The following is a 13,798-nucleotide window of genomic DNA, read 5'->3' on the forward strand; positions in this document are numbered from 1 at the left end:
GAAGGAGATTTTGGGGCACAGGAACAGTGTGGCTGTGGTGAATTTGGAGGTGGATTTTGGCACACAGAAATGTGGCTGTGGTGAATTTGGGGCACAGGAACAGTGTGGCTGTGGTGAATTTGGAGGTGGATTTTGGGGCACAGGAACAGTGTGGCTGTGGTGAATTTGGAAGGAGATTTTGGGGCACAGGAACAGTGTGGCTGTGGTGAATTTGGGGCACAGGAAAATTGTGGCTGTGGTGAATTTGGAGAGAGATTTTGGCACACAGAAGTGTGGCTGTGGTGAATTTGGAGGGAGATTTTGGGCACAGGAAAATTGTGGCTGTGGTGAATTTGGAGGGGAATTTTGGGACAGGAAAATTGTGGCTGTGGTGAATTTGGAGGTGGATTTTGGGGCACAGGAAAATTGTGGCTGTGGTGAATTTGGAGGGGAATTTTGGGACAGGAAAATTGTGGCTGTGGTGAATTTGGAGGTGGATTTTGGCACACAGAAGTGTGGCTGTGGTGAATTTGGAAGGAGATTTTGGGCACAGGAAAATTGTGGCTGTGGTGAATTTGGGGCACAGGAACAGTGTGGCTGTGGAAAATTTGGAGGGAGATTTTTGGGGCACAGAATTGTGGCTGTGGTGAATTTGGAGGTGGATTTTGGGCACAGGAACAGTGTGGCTGTGGTGAATTAGAGATGGAGCAGCTGCTGGGGGGACAGGCTGAAGGAATTGGGGAAGGGAAGATCCAGGGAGGGCTCAGAGCCCCTGGCAGGGCCGGAGAGGGGCTGGGGCCAAGGATGGAGGGACGGGACACAGGGGATGGATTCCAGCTGGGAAAGGGGAGACTGGGATGGAATTCCTGGCTGGGATGGAATTCCAGAGGAGCTGGATGTGTCCAAGGAAAGGTTGGAGCACCTGGGACATTTGGGGGTGTCCCTGCCATGGAATGGTGACACTGATGTCACCTTCCATCCCAAACCATCCCGTGTTTTACCAGCAGCTCCTTCTCCACCTCTCCCAGTGTCCAACTCCCTCTGGTTAAACTTTCAGCCACATCCCCATTCCCCGAGGAAATTCCTGTTCTCACCATCCCATTCCCACATTTCTGGGAATTTTCTGCTGATTTGAGCATCCCAAATTCCCAGCACCCCATCTCCCTGTGACACCCTCGGGGTGCAAACCCCGCTGCGGGCGCTCCTGACTCCTCCAGCCCGGCATTCCTGGGAAAAGCCTGACTCACTCCAGCCCATTTGCCGGCTCAGGGCTTTAATTACGGGCTGTGCCCATCTCGGCAGCGTGGGAACCGGAGCCATTAAAGCCCCTAAAAGCTCCCGATCATTCCCAATCCATTAATGTTTCTAATTAGCTAAGCCCGGCTCCTCTTTCTCTCGTGCTCTCCGAGCGTGCAGCCCCAGCTCCATTATATAATGATCCCCTCGCTGCTGTAATCCCCATTCCCAACCCACACCGGCCTCTTTATTTTTATTTTTTTTTATATATATTATTATTATAATTCTATTTCATTTATCCGCATGTGCCTCATCCCCACGCCCATCAGACAAATGGAAGAGAAGCGCAAATCTAAATTGAGCTTCCTAATTAACCCCGAGGCGCTGCCGGAGCTGGGGGGGGGGTTGGGTTGGGTTTGGGGGGACCCGCTGCCGTTTGGGGCGGTTAAAAAAAACCCCAAAAAAAGCCGTTGGTGGGTTCGGAGCACAAAAAAAAAAAAAGCAAAAAAAAAGGCTTGCCCTTTCCCTGCGGTTTGACTTCCATCCGCGCTCCCTCTCGTTTTTTCCTGCCGAGGAAAACATCTCCACGGCAACCCCAAAGCTCCGCACGCCGGTGAGTGGCTCGGGCACCGCCGGCCCCGGTGGCCACCTCGCTCGCCACCGTGGCGACCACTCGGTGAGGGCTCGGCAGAGGGTGGGGGACCCAACCCAGGATTAAAAATGGGGGGTCAGAGTTGTAGGGAAGAGCTGGGTCAAGGCAGGGACGTGTCCTGCTGTCCTGGCTGGCCGTGTGTCCTCGGGGATGGGTTTGGATAGATCCTGATCCAAAATTTCTGTGGTTTTTGGGAGATGGGGGCTCTGTCCCCTCCAGGATCGCTGTGGTGTCACCACATTCCCAGTGCCACGTGGGGGGGATGAGGCACCAGCCCTGTGGGAAAGGTTTCTCCAAGCTTTGGGGTCGTTTTGGGGTTTCCTGGCAAAGCTCAGTTCGGGAATAAATGGAATTAAAGAGGCGGAAATGGAGGGTGTGGGAGCTGAACTGGGGGTGCTGGTGGGGTGACCCTGACTGTCCCCTTGTCCCCAGGGCAGGATGAAGCTGCTGGGGGCCGTGCTGGTGTCACTGACCCTGCTCGTGCCCGGGGCCGGGGGCAGCCAGGACACCCTGGCCTGCGTCTTCGAGCCCCTGCGGGACACGGACCAGAAATTCTGCAGGTGAGAGATGTTCCCTGGCCTGTGTCACCTGGCCAGCCTGGCCTGTGTCACCCCCCCAGCCTGGCCTTTGTCCCCTGGCCTGTGTCACCCCCCAGCCTGGCCTTTGTCCCCTGGCCTTTGTCACCTGGCCAGCCTGGCCTGTGTCACCTCCCCAGCCTGGCCTGTGTCACCCCCCCAGCCTGGCCTGTGTCCCCTGGCCTGTGTCACCTCCCCAGCCTGGCCTGTGTCACCCCCCCAGCCTGGCCTTTGTCACCTACCAAGCTTGGCCTATGTCCCCTGCCCAGCCTGGCCCTTGTCCTCTGGTCTCTGTCCCCTCCCCAGCCTGGCCTTTGGCACCTGCCCAGTCCAGCCTCTGTCCCCTGGCTTTTGTCACCTCCCCAGCCTGCCCTTTGTCACCTACCAAGCTTGGCCTCTGTCACCTCCCCAGTCCAGCCTCTGTCTCCTGGTCCCTGTCCCCTGGCCTCTGTCACCTGCCTGGCCTGGTCCCTGTCCCCTGGCCTCTGTCACCTCCACAGCCTCTGTCACCCACCCAGCCTGGCCTTTGTCCCCTCCCAACCCTGGCCTCTGTCTCCTGGCCTTTGTCACCCCTCCAGCCTGGCCTTTGTCACCTACCAAGCTTGGCCTTTGTCCCCTCCCCAGCCTGGCCTTTGTCCCCTCCCCAGCCTGGTCTCTGTCCTCTGGCCTTTGTCACCTCCACAGCCTCTGTCACCCACCCAGCCTGGCCTTTGTCCCCTCCCCAGCCTGGCCTCTGTCTGCTGGCCTTTGTCACCCCCCCAGCCTGGCCTTTGTCACCCTCCCTGCCCAGCCTGGCTTCTGTCCCCAGACCAGCCTCTGTCCCCTGGCCTTTGTAACTGCCCCAGCCTGGCCCTTGTCCTCTGGCCTCTGTCCCCTCCCCAGCCTGTCCTTTGTCCCCTCCCCAGCCTGGCCTTTGTCCCCTCCCCAGCCTGGCCTTTGTCACCCTCCCTGCCCAGCCTGGCCTCTGTCCCCAGACCAGCCTCTGTCCCCTGGCCTTTGTCACTCCCCCAGCCTGGCCCTTGTCCTCTGGTCTCTGTCCCCTCCCCAGCCTGTCCTTTGTCCCCTCCCCAGCCTGGCCTTTGTCCCCTCCCCAGTCTGGCCCTTGTCCCCTCCCCAGTCTGGCCTCTGTCCCCTCCCCAGTCTGGTCTCTGTCCCCTCCCCAGCCTGGCCTTTGTCCCCTCCCCAGTCTGGCCCTTGTCCCCTCCCCAGTCTGGCCTCTGTCCCCTCCCCAGTCTGGTCTCTGTCCCCTCCCCAGCCTGGCCCTTGTCCCCTCCCCAGCCTGGCCTTTGTCACCCCCCCAGCCTGGCCCTTGTCCCCTCCCCAGCCTGGCCCTTGTCCTCTGGTCTCTGTCCCCTCCCCAGCCTGGCCTTTGTCACTCCCCCAGCCTGGCCTTTGTCACCCCCCCAGCCTGGCCTTTGTCCCCTCCCCAGTCTGGTCTCTGTCCCCTCCCCAGCCTGGCCCTTGTCCCCTCCCCAGTCTGGCCTTTGTCCCCTCCCCAGCCCGGACATCCCCTGTGTCCCCCCCCGGCCCAGCTCATTCCAGTGTCCCCCTGGCCAGGGCTGTTTTCCCTCCTTTCCCTGGAATCTCTCTGGGCACCTGGAGTCATTTCCCTTTGGAAGTGACTCCTGCAGCCCCGGGGATGGCAGAAGTTTTCCATGGAAAAGCTCAGAGGAAGGAGGGAGAGGCTTTTCCATGGAATCCTGGAATGGTCTGGGTGGGAAAGGGCCCTAAAACCCACCCAGCTCCAACCCCAACTGTCCCAGGGGATCCAGCCTGGCCTGGGACACCCCCAGGATCCAGGGGCAGCCCCAGCTGCTCTGGGAATTCCATCCCAGCCCCTTCCCACCCTCACAGCCAGGAATTCCTTCCCAAAATCTGCTGGAGAACGTTGAAATTCCTCCTTGTGAGAGGGAGCAGAGCCCCAGCTTGCATTATCCCATCTCTGCATCCTGCAGCTCCTGCCCAGCATTCCCAAACTCATTCCAAACCCATCCCAACCCCAGTTTCCACCTCCAGCTCCTGCCCAACATTCCCAAAACCCATCCCAACCCCAATTCCCATCACCACCTCCTGCCCAGAATTCCAGAGCCATCCCAACCCCAATTCCCAGCTCCAGCTCCTCCCCAGCATTCCCAACCCCAATTCCCAGTTCCAGCTCCTGCCCAACATTCCCAACCCCAATTCCCAGCCCCTCCCCATCATTCCCACCCCAATTCCCAACTCCAGTTCCTTCCCATCATTCCCAACCCCATCCCAACTCCATCCCAACCCCAATTCCCAGCCCCTCCCCATCATTCCCAAACCCCAATTCCCAGCCCCTCCCCACCATTCCCAACCCCAATTCCCAGCCCCTCCCCACCATTCCCAAACCCCAATTCCCAGCCCCTCCCCACCATTCCCAACCCCAATTCCCAGCCCCTCCCCATCATTCCCAACCCCAATTCCCAATCCCCAGCATTCCCAACCCCAATTCCCACATCCCAACCCCAATTCCCAGCCCCTCCCCATCATTCCCAACCCCAATTCCCAATTCACAGCCCCTCCCCACCATTCCCAATTCCCAGCCCCTCCCCACCATTCCCAACCCCAATCCCAGCCCCTCCCCATCATTCCCGACCCCATCCCAACCCCAATTCCCAGTTCCAGCCCCTCCCCATCATTCCCAACCCCAATTCCCAACTCCAGTTCCTCCCCAGCATTCCCAACCCCATCCCAACTCCATCCCAACCCCAATTCCCAGCCCCTCCCCACCATTCCTGACCCCAATTCCCAGCCCCGCCCCACCATTCCCGACCCCAGTTCCCACTCCCAATTCATTTCCCGCTGCCCAGGGGGGATCTGGAGATCATCTACCCCGAGGTGGGGGACGTGAGCTGCTGCTACATCCCCAAGTGCCAGGGCTACCGCCGGCGCCTCAGCCTGCAGTGGGGCGAGCCCCGCGTGCGCTTCCCCTGGGCCAGGAAGGTGAGGCAGCGCCGGGATCGGGGTCGGGATTGGGATTGGGGTCGGGATCGGGATCGGGGTCGGGATTGGGATTGGGATCGGGGTCGGGATTGGGATCAGAATTGGGATTGGGATCCAGATCGGGATTGGGATTGGGGTCGGGGTCGGGGTCGGGGTCAGGGTCTGGATCGGAATTGAAATCGGAATTGGGATTGTGATCAGAATTGGGATTGGGGTCGGGATCGGGATCAGAATCGGGATCAGGATCGGGGTCGGGATCGGGATCGGGATTGGGATTGGAATTGGGATTGTGATCAGAATTGGGGTCAGGATCAGAATCGGGATCAGGATTGGGGTCGGGATCGGGATTGGGATTGGGATTGGGATCAGGATCGGGGTCGGGATTGGGATCAGAATTGGGATTGGGATCCAGATTGGGATCAGAATCGGGATCAGGATTGGGATTGGGATTGGAATTGGGATTGTGATCAGAATTGGGATTGGGATCCAGGTCGGGATCAGAATCGGGATCAGGATTGGGGTCGGGATCGGGATTGGGATTGGGATCCAGATCGGGATTGGGATTGTGATGGGGATCAGAATCGGGATCAGAATCGTGATCAGAATAGGGATTGGGATGACTTTTCCTGGGATCAGAATTGGAATCAGAATTGGGATTGTGATCAGGATTAGAATCGGGATCGGGATTGGGATTGGGATTGGGATGACATTTCCTAAGATCAGGATCAGAATTGGGATCATGATCAGGATCAAGATAGGAATTGGGATTGGGATTGGAATCGGGATTGGGATTGGGATTGGGATGATTTTTCCTGGAATCAGGAACGGGATCAGAATTGGAATCAGAATTGGGATTGTGATCAGGATTGGGATCAGAATCAGGATCGGGATTGGGACTGGAATCAGGATCAGGATCAGGATCAAAAATGACTTTTCCTGGGATTGAGATCAGAATTGGAATCAGAATCGGGATCATGATTGGGATTGGGGTCGGGATCCGGATCGCGATTGGGATTGTGATCAGAATTGGGGTTGGGATCAGGATTGAAATCGGGATTGGAATCAGGGTCGAGATCGGGATCGGGATCAGAATTGGAATTGGAATTGGGATTGTGATCAGAATTGGGGTCGGGATCAGGATTGGAATCGGGATTGGGATTGGGATTAGAATCAGGATCAGGATCAGAATCAGGATCAAAATGACTTTTCCTGAAATCAGGATTGGGATCAGGATTGGGATTGGGATTGGGATTGGAATTGGAATCAGGATCAGGATCAGGACTGGGATTAGAATCAGGATCAGGATCAGGATCAAAATGATTTTTCCTGGAATCAGGATTGGAATCAGGATTGGGATTGGAATTGGAATCAGGATCAGGATCAGGATCAGGATTGGGATTAGAATCAGGATCAGGATCAGGATCAGGATCAGGATTGGGATTAGAATCAGGATCAGGATCAGGATCAAAATGATTTTTCCTGGGATCAGGATTTGAATCAGGATGGGGATCAAGATCAGGATCGGGATTGGGATCAAAATTACTTTTCCTGGGATCAGGATCAGGATTGGAATCAAGATTGGAATTAGGATTGGAATTGGGATTGGAATTGGGATTGGAACAGGGATTGGGTTTGGAATTGGGATTGGAATCAGGATTGGAATCGGGATCAGGATCGGGATCAAGATCAAAATGACTTTTCTTGGGATCAGGATCTCGGTTTGGGATCAGGATTTTTCCTGGGATTGGGATCAGGATGATTTTCCCTGGGATCAGGGTGACTTTGGAAACTTTTTTCCCGCCTTTCCTCATTGGTTCACGGGTTTAGGTTGAGGCTGAGCTGTAAATAATGAAATTGTCTTTAATTTTTAGTGATTTTTTGTAATTTATTTTTATTTTTTCCTGCACTGGGGCCATTAAATCATCAATTTTTTTTTCACATTCAGACTTTTTTTATGACACTGAAACCACTTATTTTTTTAAAAAATGTATTTTTTCTTTTTCCTTTTTACATTTTTATTTATATTTTAATTTCTATTTAATTTTTATATTTCTATATTTATTTCTATATTTATTTCTATATTTATTTTAAATTATTTAAATTTTAATTTTTATTTTAAAAAATTTATATTATTTATTTTATGTTCTATATTTATTTACAATTTTTATGCTTTCATTATTTTATTTTTATTTTTAATATAGTATATAACATATAACATTTATATTTTTATATAACAAACATTTCTATTTATACTTTAATATTTTTAATACTTTCTATTTTCTTTCCTTTGGCCATTTTCTAATTTTTTTCCCCTACATCACACCTATTTTCTATTCCAACCAATTAATAAATTCTTTTCTCCATATCCCCACATTTAAATTTAGAATATTTGCAGCCATTTATAATTTCCCTTACTCTTTTAAAACAATTAATTAATTTTTTTTTATACTGTCACCATTTAAGTAGCCAGAAGGCAGCAAATAAATTAAATTATTTTTTCTGCTACACGTGGCCACTTAATAATTTAATTTTTTGCTATTTGCAGCCTCTTAGTGATTTAATTTTGGGCTCCACCGTGGCTATTTTGAAGGAATTAAATTGCCACAATGTAGGAAAAATAGCAATTAAGTGGTGACACATAGAGAAAAATTTAATTAATTTTATTTCTCTGTAGTGGCCACTGAATATTTATAATTTTTACAACATTTTAGCCATTTCTATTTTGTTTCCTCTACTTCAGCCACTTAATTTTTGGTTTATCTGACCACTGGATTTTTTTATTCTGTTGCATTGGTTTGCCACAGCTCAGCCAAAAAAAAAAAAAATTAAAAAAATTTTAGTGAATTTTTCAAAGTCATCCCGGCCTCGGGTCGGGGTCTGGGATCTCCTGATGGAATTTGAGATTTGGGAATTTGGAAATTGGGATTTTGGGATTTGGGATTGATTTGGGATTTGGGATTTGGGGATCCCGGTGCTGCCGTTCCCTCCTGTCACCACCAGGTGGCAGCATTGAACTGCCCGAGCTCCAGCGCCGCCCGGACTGGGAGAAACTGGGAGGAACTGGGAAGAAATGGGAGAAAGTGGGAAGAAATGGGAGAAACTGGAAGAAACTGGGAGGAACTAACTGAGAGAACTGGGAGAACTGGGAGAAAGTGGGAAGAAATGGGAGAAACTGGAAGAAACTGGGAAGGATTAACTGGGAAGAAATGGGAGAACTGGGAAGAAATGCGAAAAACTTGGAGAAACTGGGATAAACCGGGAAGAAATGGGATAAACTGGGAGAAACTAACTGGGAGGAACTGGAAAGAAATGAGAGTAACTGGGAGGAAATGAGAGAAACTGGGAAGAAATGGGAGAAACTGAGAGGAGCTGGGAAGAACTGGAAGAAACCGGGAAGAAATGGGAAAAATTTGGAGAAACTGGGATAAACCGGGAAGAAATGGGATAAACTGGGAGGAACTGGGAGGAAATGTGAGAAATTGGGAAGAAATGGGGAAAACGGAAAAACTGAGAGAAACTGGGAGAAACTTGGATAAACTGGGAAGAACTGGGAGAAACTGGGAGAAACCGGGAAGAAGTGGGAGAAACTGGAAGAAACTGGGAAGAACTGGAAGACACTGGGAAGAAATGGGAGAAAATGGAAAGAAATGGGGAAAGCAGAGAAACTGAGAGAAACTGGGAGAAACAGAAGAAGTGGGAAGAAATGGGATAAACTGGGAGGAACTGGGATAAACTGGGAAGAAATGGGGACAGCGGAGAAACAGAAAACTGGGAGAAACTGGGAAGAAATGGGAGGAACTGGAAGAAACTTGGATAAACTGGGAAGAAACGGGAGAAACTGAGAGGAGCTGAGAAGAAATGGGATAAACTGGGAAGAACTGGGATACACTGGGAGGAACTGGGATACACTGGGATAAATTGGGAAGAACTGGAATAAACTGGGAGGAACTGGAAAGAACTGGGAGGAACTGGGATCTCCCATGGGCTGTGCCGAGGGGACACCAACCCAGGTGACATTGGGGTTTTTTGGGGACACCAATTGAGGTGACATTGGGGTGTTTTGGGGACACCAATCCAGGTGACATTGGGGTGTTTTGGGGACACCAATTGATGTGACATTGGGATGATTTGGGGACACCAGCCCAGGTGACATTGGGGTGATTTGGGGACACCAATCCAGGTGACATTGGGGTGTTTTGGGGACACCAGTTGAGGTGACATTGGGGTGTTTGGGGACACCAACCCAGGTGACATTGGGGTGATTTGGGGACACCAGCCCAGGTGACATTGGGGTGTTTTGGGGACACCCCAGGAGGTGACATTGGGAGGTTTTGGGGACACCAGCCCAGGTGACATTGGGGTGATTTGGGGACACCAGTTGAGGTGACATTGGGGTGTTTTGTGGTCACCAGTCCAGGTGACATTGGGGTGTTTTGGGGACACCAGTTGAGGTGACATTGGGGTGTTTGGGGACACCAACCCAGGTGACATTGGGGTGATTTGGGGACACCAGCCCAGGTGACATTGGGGTGATTTGGGGACACCCCAGCGCGGCCCCGTCTCACTCCCAGCCCCGCCCATCCCATAATTTCCGCCGTGCCCAGTCCGGCTCCGGCTCCGGGACTGGGGTCGATCCGTTTCCGGCTCTTTCCCGCAGCCGGGGGAGTCTCTGCCCCCTGCGGGTCACGTGGGTGGAAGGAGAAGTTTTTGCTTAAAGGTGTTTGATTGATTCTTCCCCAAAAAAATTTTAAAAATCAAAAAATTAAAAATTAAAAAATTAAAAATTTAAAAAATTTAAAATTTTAAAAATTTAAAAATTTAAAAATTTAAAAATTAAAACTCCTCCTCACAGCCCCGTCCCCACCTTTTCAGGAGTTTGGAGTTTTCTGGGGATGTTTTTCCGTTTTTTTTAAGGCTGGGTGGCCTTAAACCCCTCAGGCAACTCGCTCTGATTTTCCTCAGATTTATTTTTATATTTATTTGTAAAATATTTATATTTATAATTTTAATTTTAATTTTAATTTTAATTTTAATTTTTTATTTATTTTTATTTTTATTTATTTCTATTTCTATTTAAATTTAAATTTAATTTTTATTTTTATTTTTATTTTTATTTTTATTTTCATTTTTATTTTCATTTTTATTTTTATTTTTATTTTTATTTTTATTTTTATTTTTATTTTTATTTATTTTCATTTTTATTTTTATTTCATTTTTATTTTTTATTTTCATTTTTATTTTCATTTTCATCTATAAGAATACACAATTTCCTTACTCTGAACCCCTAAGGATGCTTTGGGATCATATTTCCTCCCTCTTAAACCCACCCTAAACTGAGTAGGGACAAGAACTGAGGCATGAGAGTGATTTATTTGATTTGATTAATTAATTATTCCGGGAAATTTGATGAAGGAGGAGATGTTGGTCTGGATGGGTGGGGAGGGCTGGGGATGCTTTTCCCACCCAAAACAGAAAATCTCGGGGTTTGAGGATTCAAACTTGTGTGGGAAGTGTCGCTCTCTGTGGAACACTTTGTCTCTCCAAGAAAAACAAGCTCCAAAAAAGCCAAAGCAGGAGTGTTTGTTTTTCTCTCCAGAAATATTGATCGGTTTTCTGAAGGATGGGGGGAGGATGGGAGGTTTCCCAGATATTTGGGGTGGATTTGGGGTCACTCCTTGGGAGGAAGGAGCTGGAATTGGGGGGGGGGGTCTCACAAACCTGACCTGGGGGTTTTCATGCATCATTTTAGGGTGGGTTTGGATATTTGGTCATGGTTAAACACTGAGGTGTCGAACCCAACTTTATCAAACATGGATCTGCTGCCCAAAAAAACCCATTTTGGGGCAGTTTTTGGTGCTGTGAGGAGCAGGGTGAACTGCAGGGACAGGAGAGAGGCCGTGGATGGCTTGGACAGGCTGGAACTGCTCTGTCCTGGGGCAGAGACTGGGAGTGTCTGGAGAGCAGCCCTGGGATGTTTGGGATTCTGAATCCATGGGAGAGCAGCCCTGGGATGTTTGGGATGTTTGATCCATGGCAGATCAGCCCTGGGATGTTTGGGATGTTTGATCCATGGGAGACCAGCCCTGGGATGTTTGGGATTCTGAATCCATGGGAGAGCAGCCCTGGGATGTTTGGGATGTTCCATCCTTGGGAGAGCAGCCCTGGGATGTTTGGGATTCTGAATCCACAGGAGATCAGCCCTGGGATGTTTGGGATTCTGAATCCATGGGAGATCAGCCCTGGGATGTTTGGGATTCTGAATCCATGGGAGATCAGCCCTGGGATGTTTGGGATTCTGAATCCATGGCAGATCAACCCTGGGATGTTTGGGATTCTGAATCCACAGGAGATCAGCCCTGGGATGTTTGGGATTCTGAATCCATGGGAGATCAGCCCTGGGATGTTTGGGATTCTGAATCCATGGGAGATCAGCCCTGGGATGTTTGGGATTCTGAATCCATGGCAGATCAACCCTGGGATGTTTGGGATGTTTGATCCATGGGAGATCAGCCCTGGGATGTTTGGGATTCTGAATCCATGGGAGATCAGCCCTGGGATGTTTGGGATGTTTGATCCATGGCAGATCAGCCCTGGGATGTTTTGGATTCTGAATCCATGGCAGATCAGCCCTGGGATGTTTGGGATTCTGAATCCATGGGAGATCAGCCCTGGGATGTTTGGGATTCTGAATCCATGGCAGATCAACCCTGGGATGTTTGGGATGTTTGATCCATGGGAGATCAGCCCTGGGATGTTTGGGATTCTGAATCCATGGGAGAGCAGCCCTGGGATGTTTGGGATGTTTGATCCACGGAAGATCAGCCCTGGGATGTTTGGGATTCTGAATCCATGGGAGAGCAGCCCTGGGATGTTTGGGATTCTGAATCCATGGCAGATCAGCCCTGGGATGTTTGGGATGTTCCATCCTTGGGAGATCAGCCCTGGGATTTTTGGGATTCTGAATCCATGGCAGATCAGCCCTGGGATGTTTGGGATTCTGAATCCATGGCAGATCAGCCCTGGGATGTTTGGGATTCTGAATCCATGGCAGATCAGCCCTGGGATGTTTGGGATTCTGAATCCACAGGAGATCAGCCCTGGGATGTTTGGGATGTTCCATCCTTGGGAGAGCAGCCCTGGGATGTTTTGGATTCTGAATCCATGGGAGATCAGCCCTGGGATGTTTTGGATTCTGAATCCACGGGAGATCAGCCCTGGGATGTTTGGGATGTTCCATCCTTGGGAGAGCAGCCCTGGGATGTTTGGGATTCTGAATCCACAGGAGAGCAGCCCTGGCATGTTTGGGATGTTCCATCCACGGGAGATCAGCCCTGGGATGTTTGGGATTCTGAATCCATGGGAGATCAGCCCTGGGATGTTTGGGATTCTGAATCCATGGGAGAGCAGCCCTGGGATGTTTGGGATGTTCCATCCTTGGGAGAGCAGCCCTGGGATGTTTGGGATGTTTGATCCATGGCAGATCAGCCCTGGGATGTTTGGGATTCTGAATCCATGGGAGATCAGCCCTGGGATGTTTGGGATTCTGAATCCATGGCAGATCAGCCCTGGGATGTTTGGGATTCTGAATCCACAGGAGATCAGCCCTGGCATGTTTGGGATGTTCCATCCACGGGAGATCAGCCCTGGGATGTTTTGGATTCTGAATCCATGGGAGAGCAGCTCTGGGATGTTTGGGATTCTGAATCCATGGGAGATCAGCCCTGGGATTTTTGGGATTCTGAATCCATGGGAGATCAGCCCTGGGATGTTCAGGATGTTCAATCCATGGGAAGTGCAGCCCTGGGATATTTGGGATGTTCAATCCATGGGGGATCAGCCCTGGCATGTTCAATCCACGGGAAATCAGCCCTGGCATGTTCAGGATATTCAGGATATTTGATCCTTGGGAAAAGCAGCCCTGGGATATACAGGATGTTCAATCCATGGGAGATCAGCCCTGGGATATTTGGGATTCTGAATCCACAGGAGATCAGCCCTGGGATATCCAGGATGCAGAATCCACAGGAAATGCAGTCATGGATTGTTCAGGATGTTCAATCCATAGGAAATGTAACCCTGGGATGTTTGGGATTCTGAATCCACAGGAGATCAGCACTGGCATGTTCAGGATATTCAGGATATTTGATCCTTGGGAAATGCAGCCCTGGATATTTGGGATTCTGAATCCACAGGAGATCAGCCCTGGGATGCTCAGGATGTTCAATCCATGGGAAATGCAGCCCTGGGATATCCAGGATGCAGAATCCACAGGAAATGCAGCCCTGGATTGTTCAGGATGTTCCATCCATGGGGGATCAGCCCTGGGATGTTTGGGATATTCAGGATATTTGATCCTTGGGAAAAGCAGCCCTGAGAAATTCAGGATGTTGAA

At 50.4% G+C, this 13,798-nt stretch overlaps 1 protein-coding gene across 4 annotated transcripts in view; it reads left to right on the forward strand.

The window, feature by feature from the left end:
* Positions 1 to 13,798, forward strand: part of PEBP4 (phosphatidylethanolamine binding protein 4) — a 96,958-nt gene that overhangs the window by 5,108 nt on the left and 78,052 nt on the right. For 2 of the 4 annotated variants that reach the window (XM_056508714.1, XM_056508712.1), the window contains exons 2-3: positions 2,300 to 2,427; positions 5,274 to 5,406. In XM_056508714.1, coding sequence (XP_056364689.1) covers positions 2,306 to 2,427; positions 5,274 to 5,406 — 255 coding nt within the window. In that variant the 5' untranslated portion in view covers positions 2,300 to 2,305. Of the gene's footprint in view, positions 1 to 1,707; positions 1,892 to 2,299; positions 2,428 to 5,273; positions 5,407 to 13,798 lie in introns of those variants that run through there. The other 2 variants (XM_056508713.1, XM_056508711.1) reach the window with 2 other exon arrangements.

This window comes from Oenanthe melanoleuca, chromosome 22, assembly GCF_029582105.1.
Source record: "Oenanthe melanoleuca isolate GR-GAL-2019-014 chromosome 22, OMel1.0, whole genome shotgun sequence".
NCBI classification, from domain to species: Eukaryota; Metazoa; Chordata; class Aves; order Passeriformes; family Muscicapidae; genus Oenanthe; species Oenanthe melanoleuca.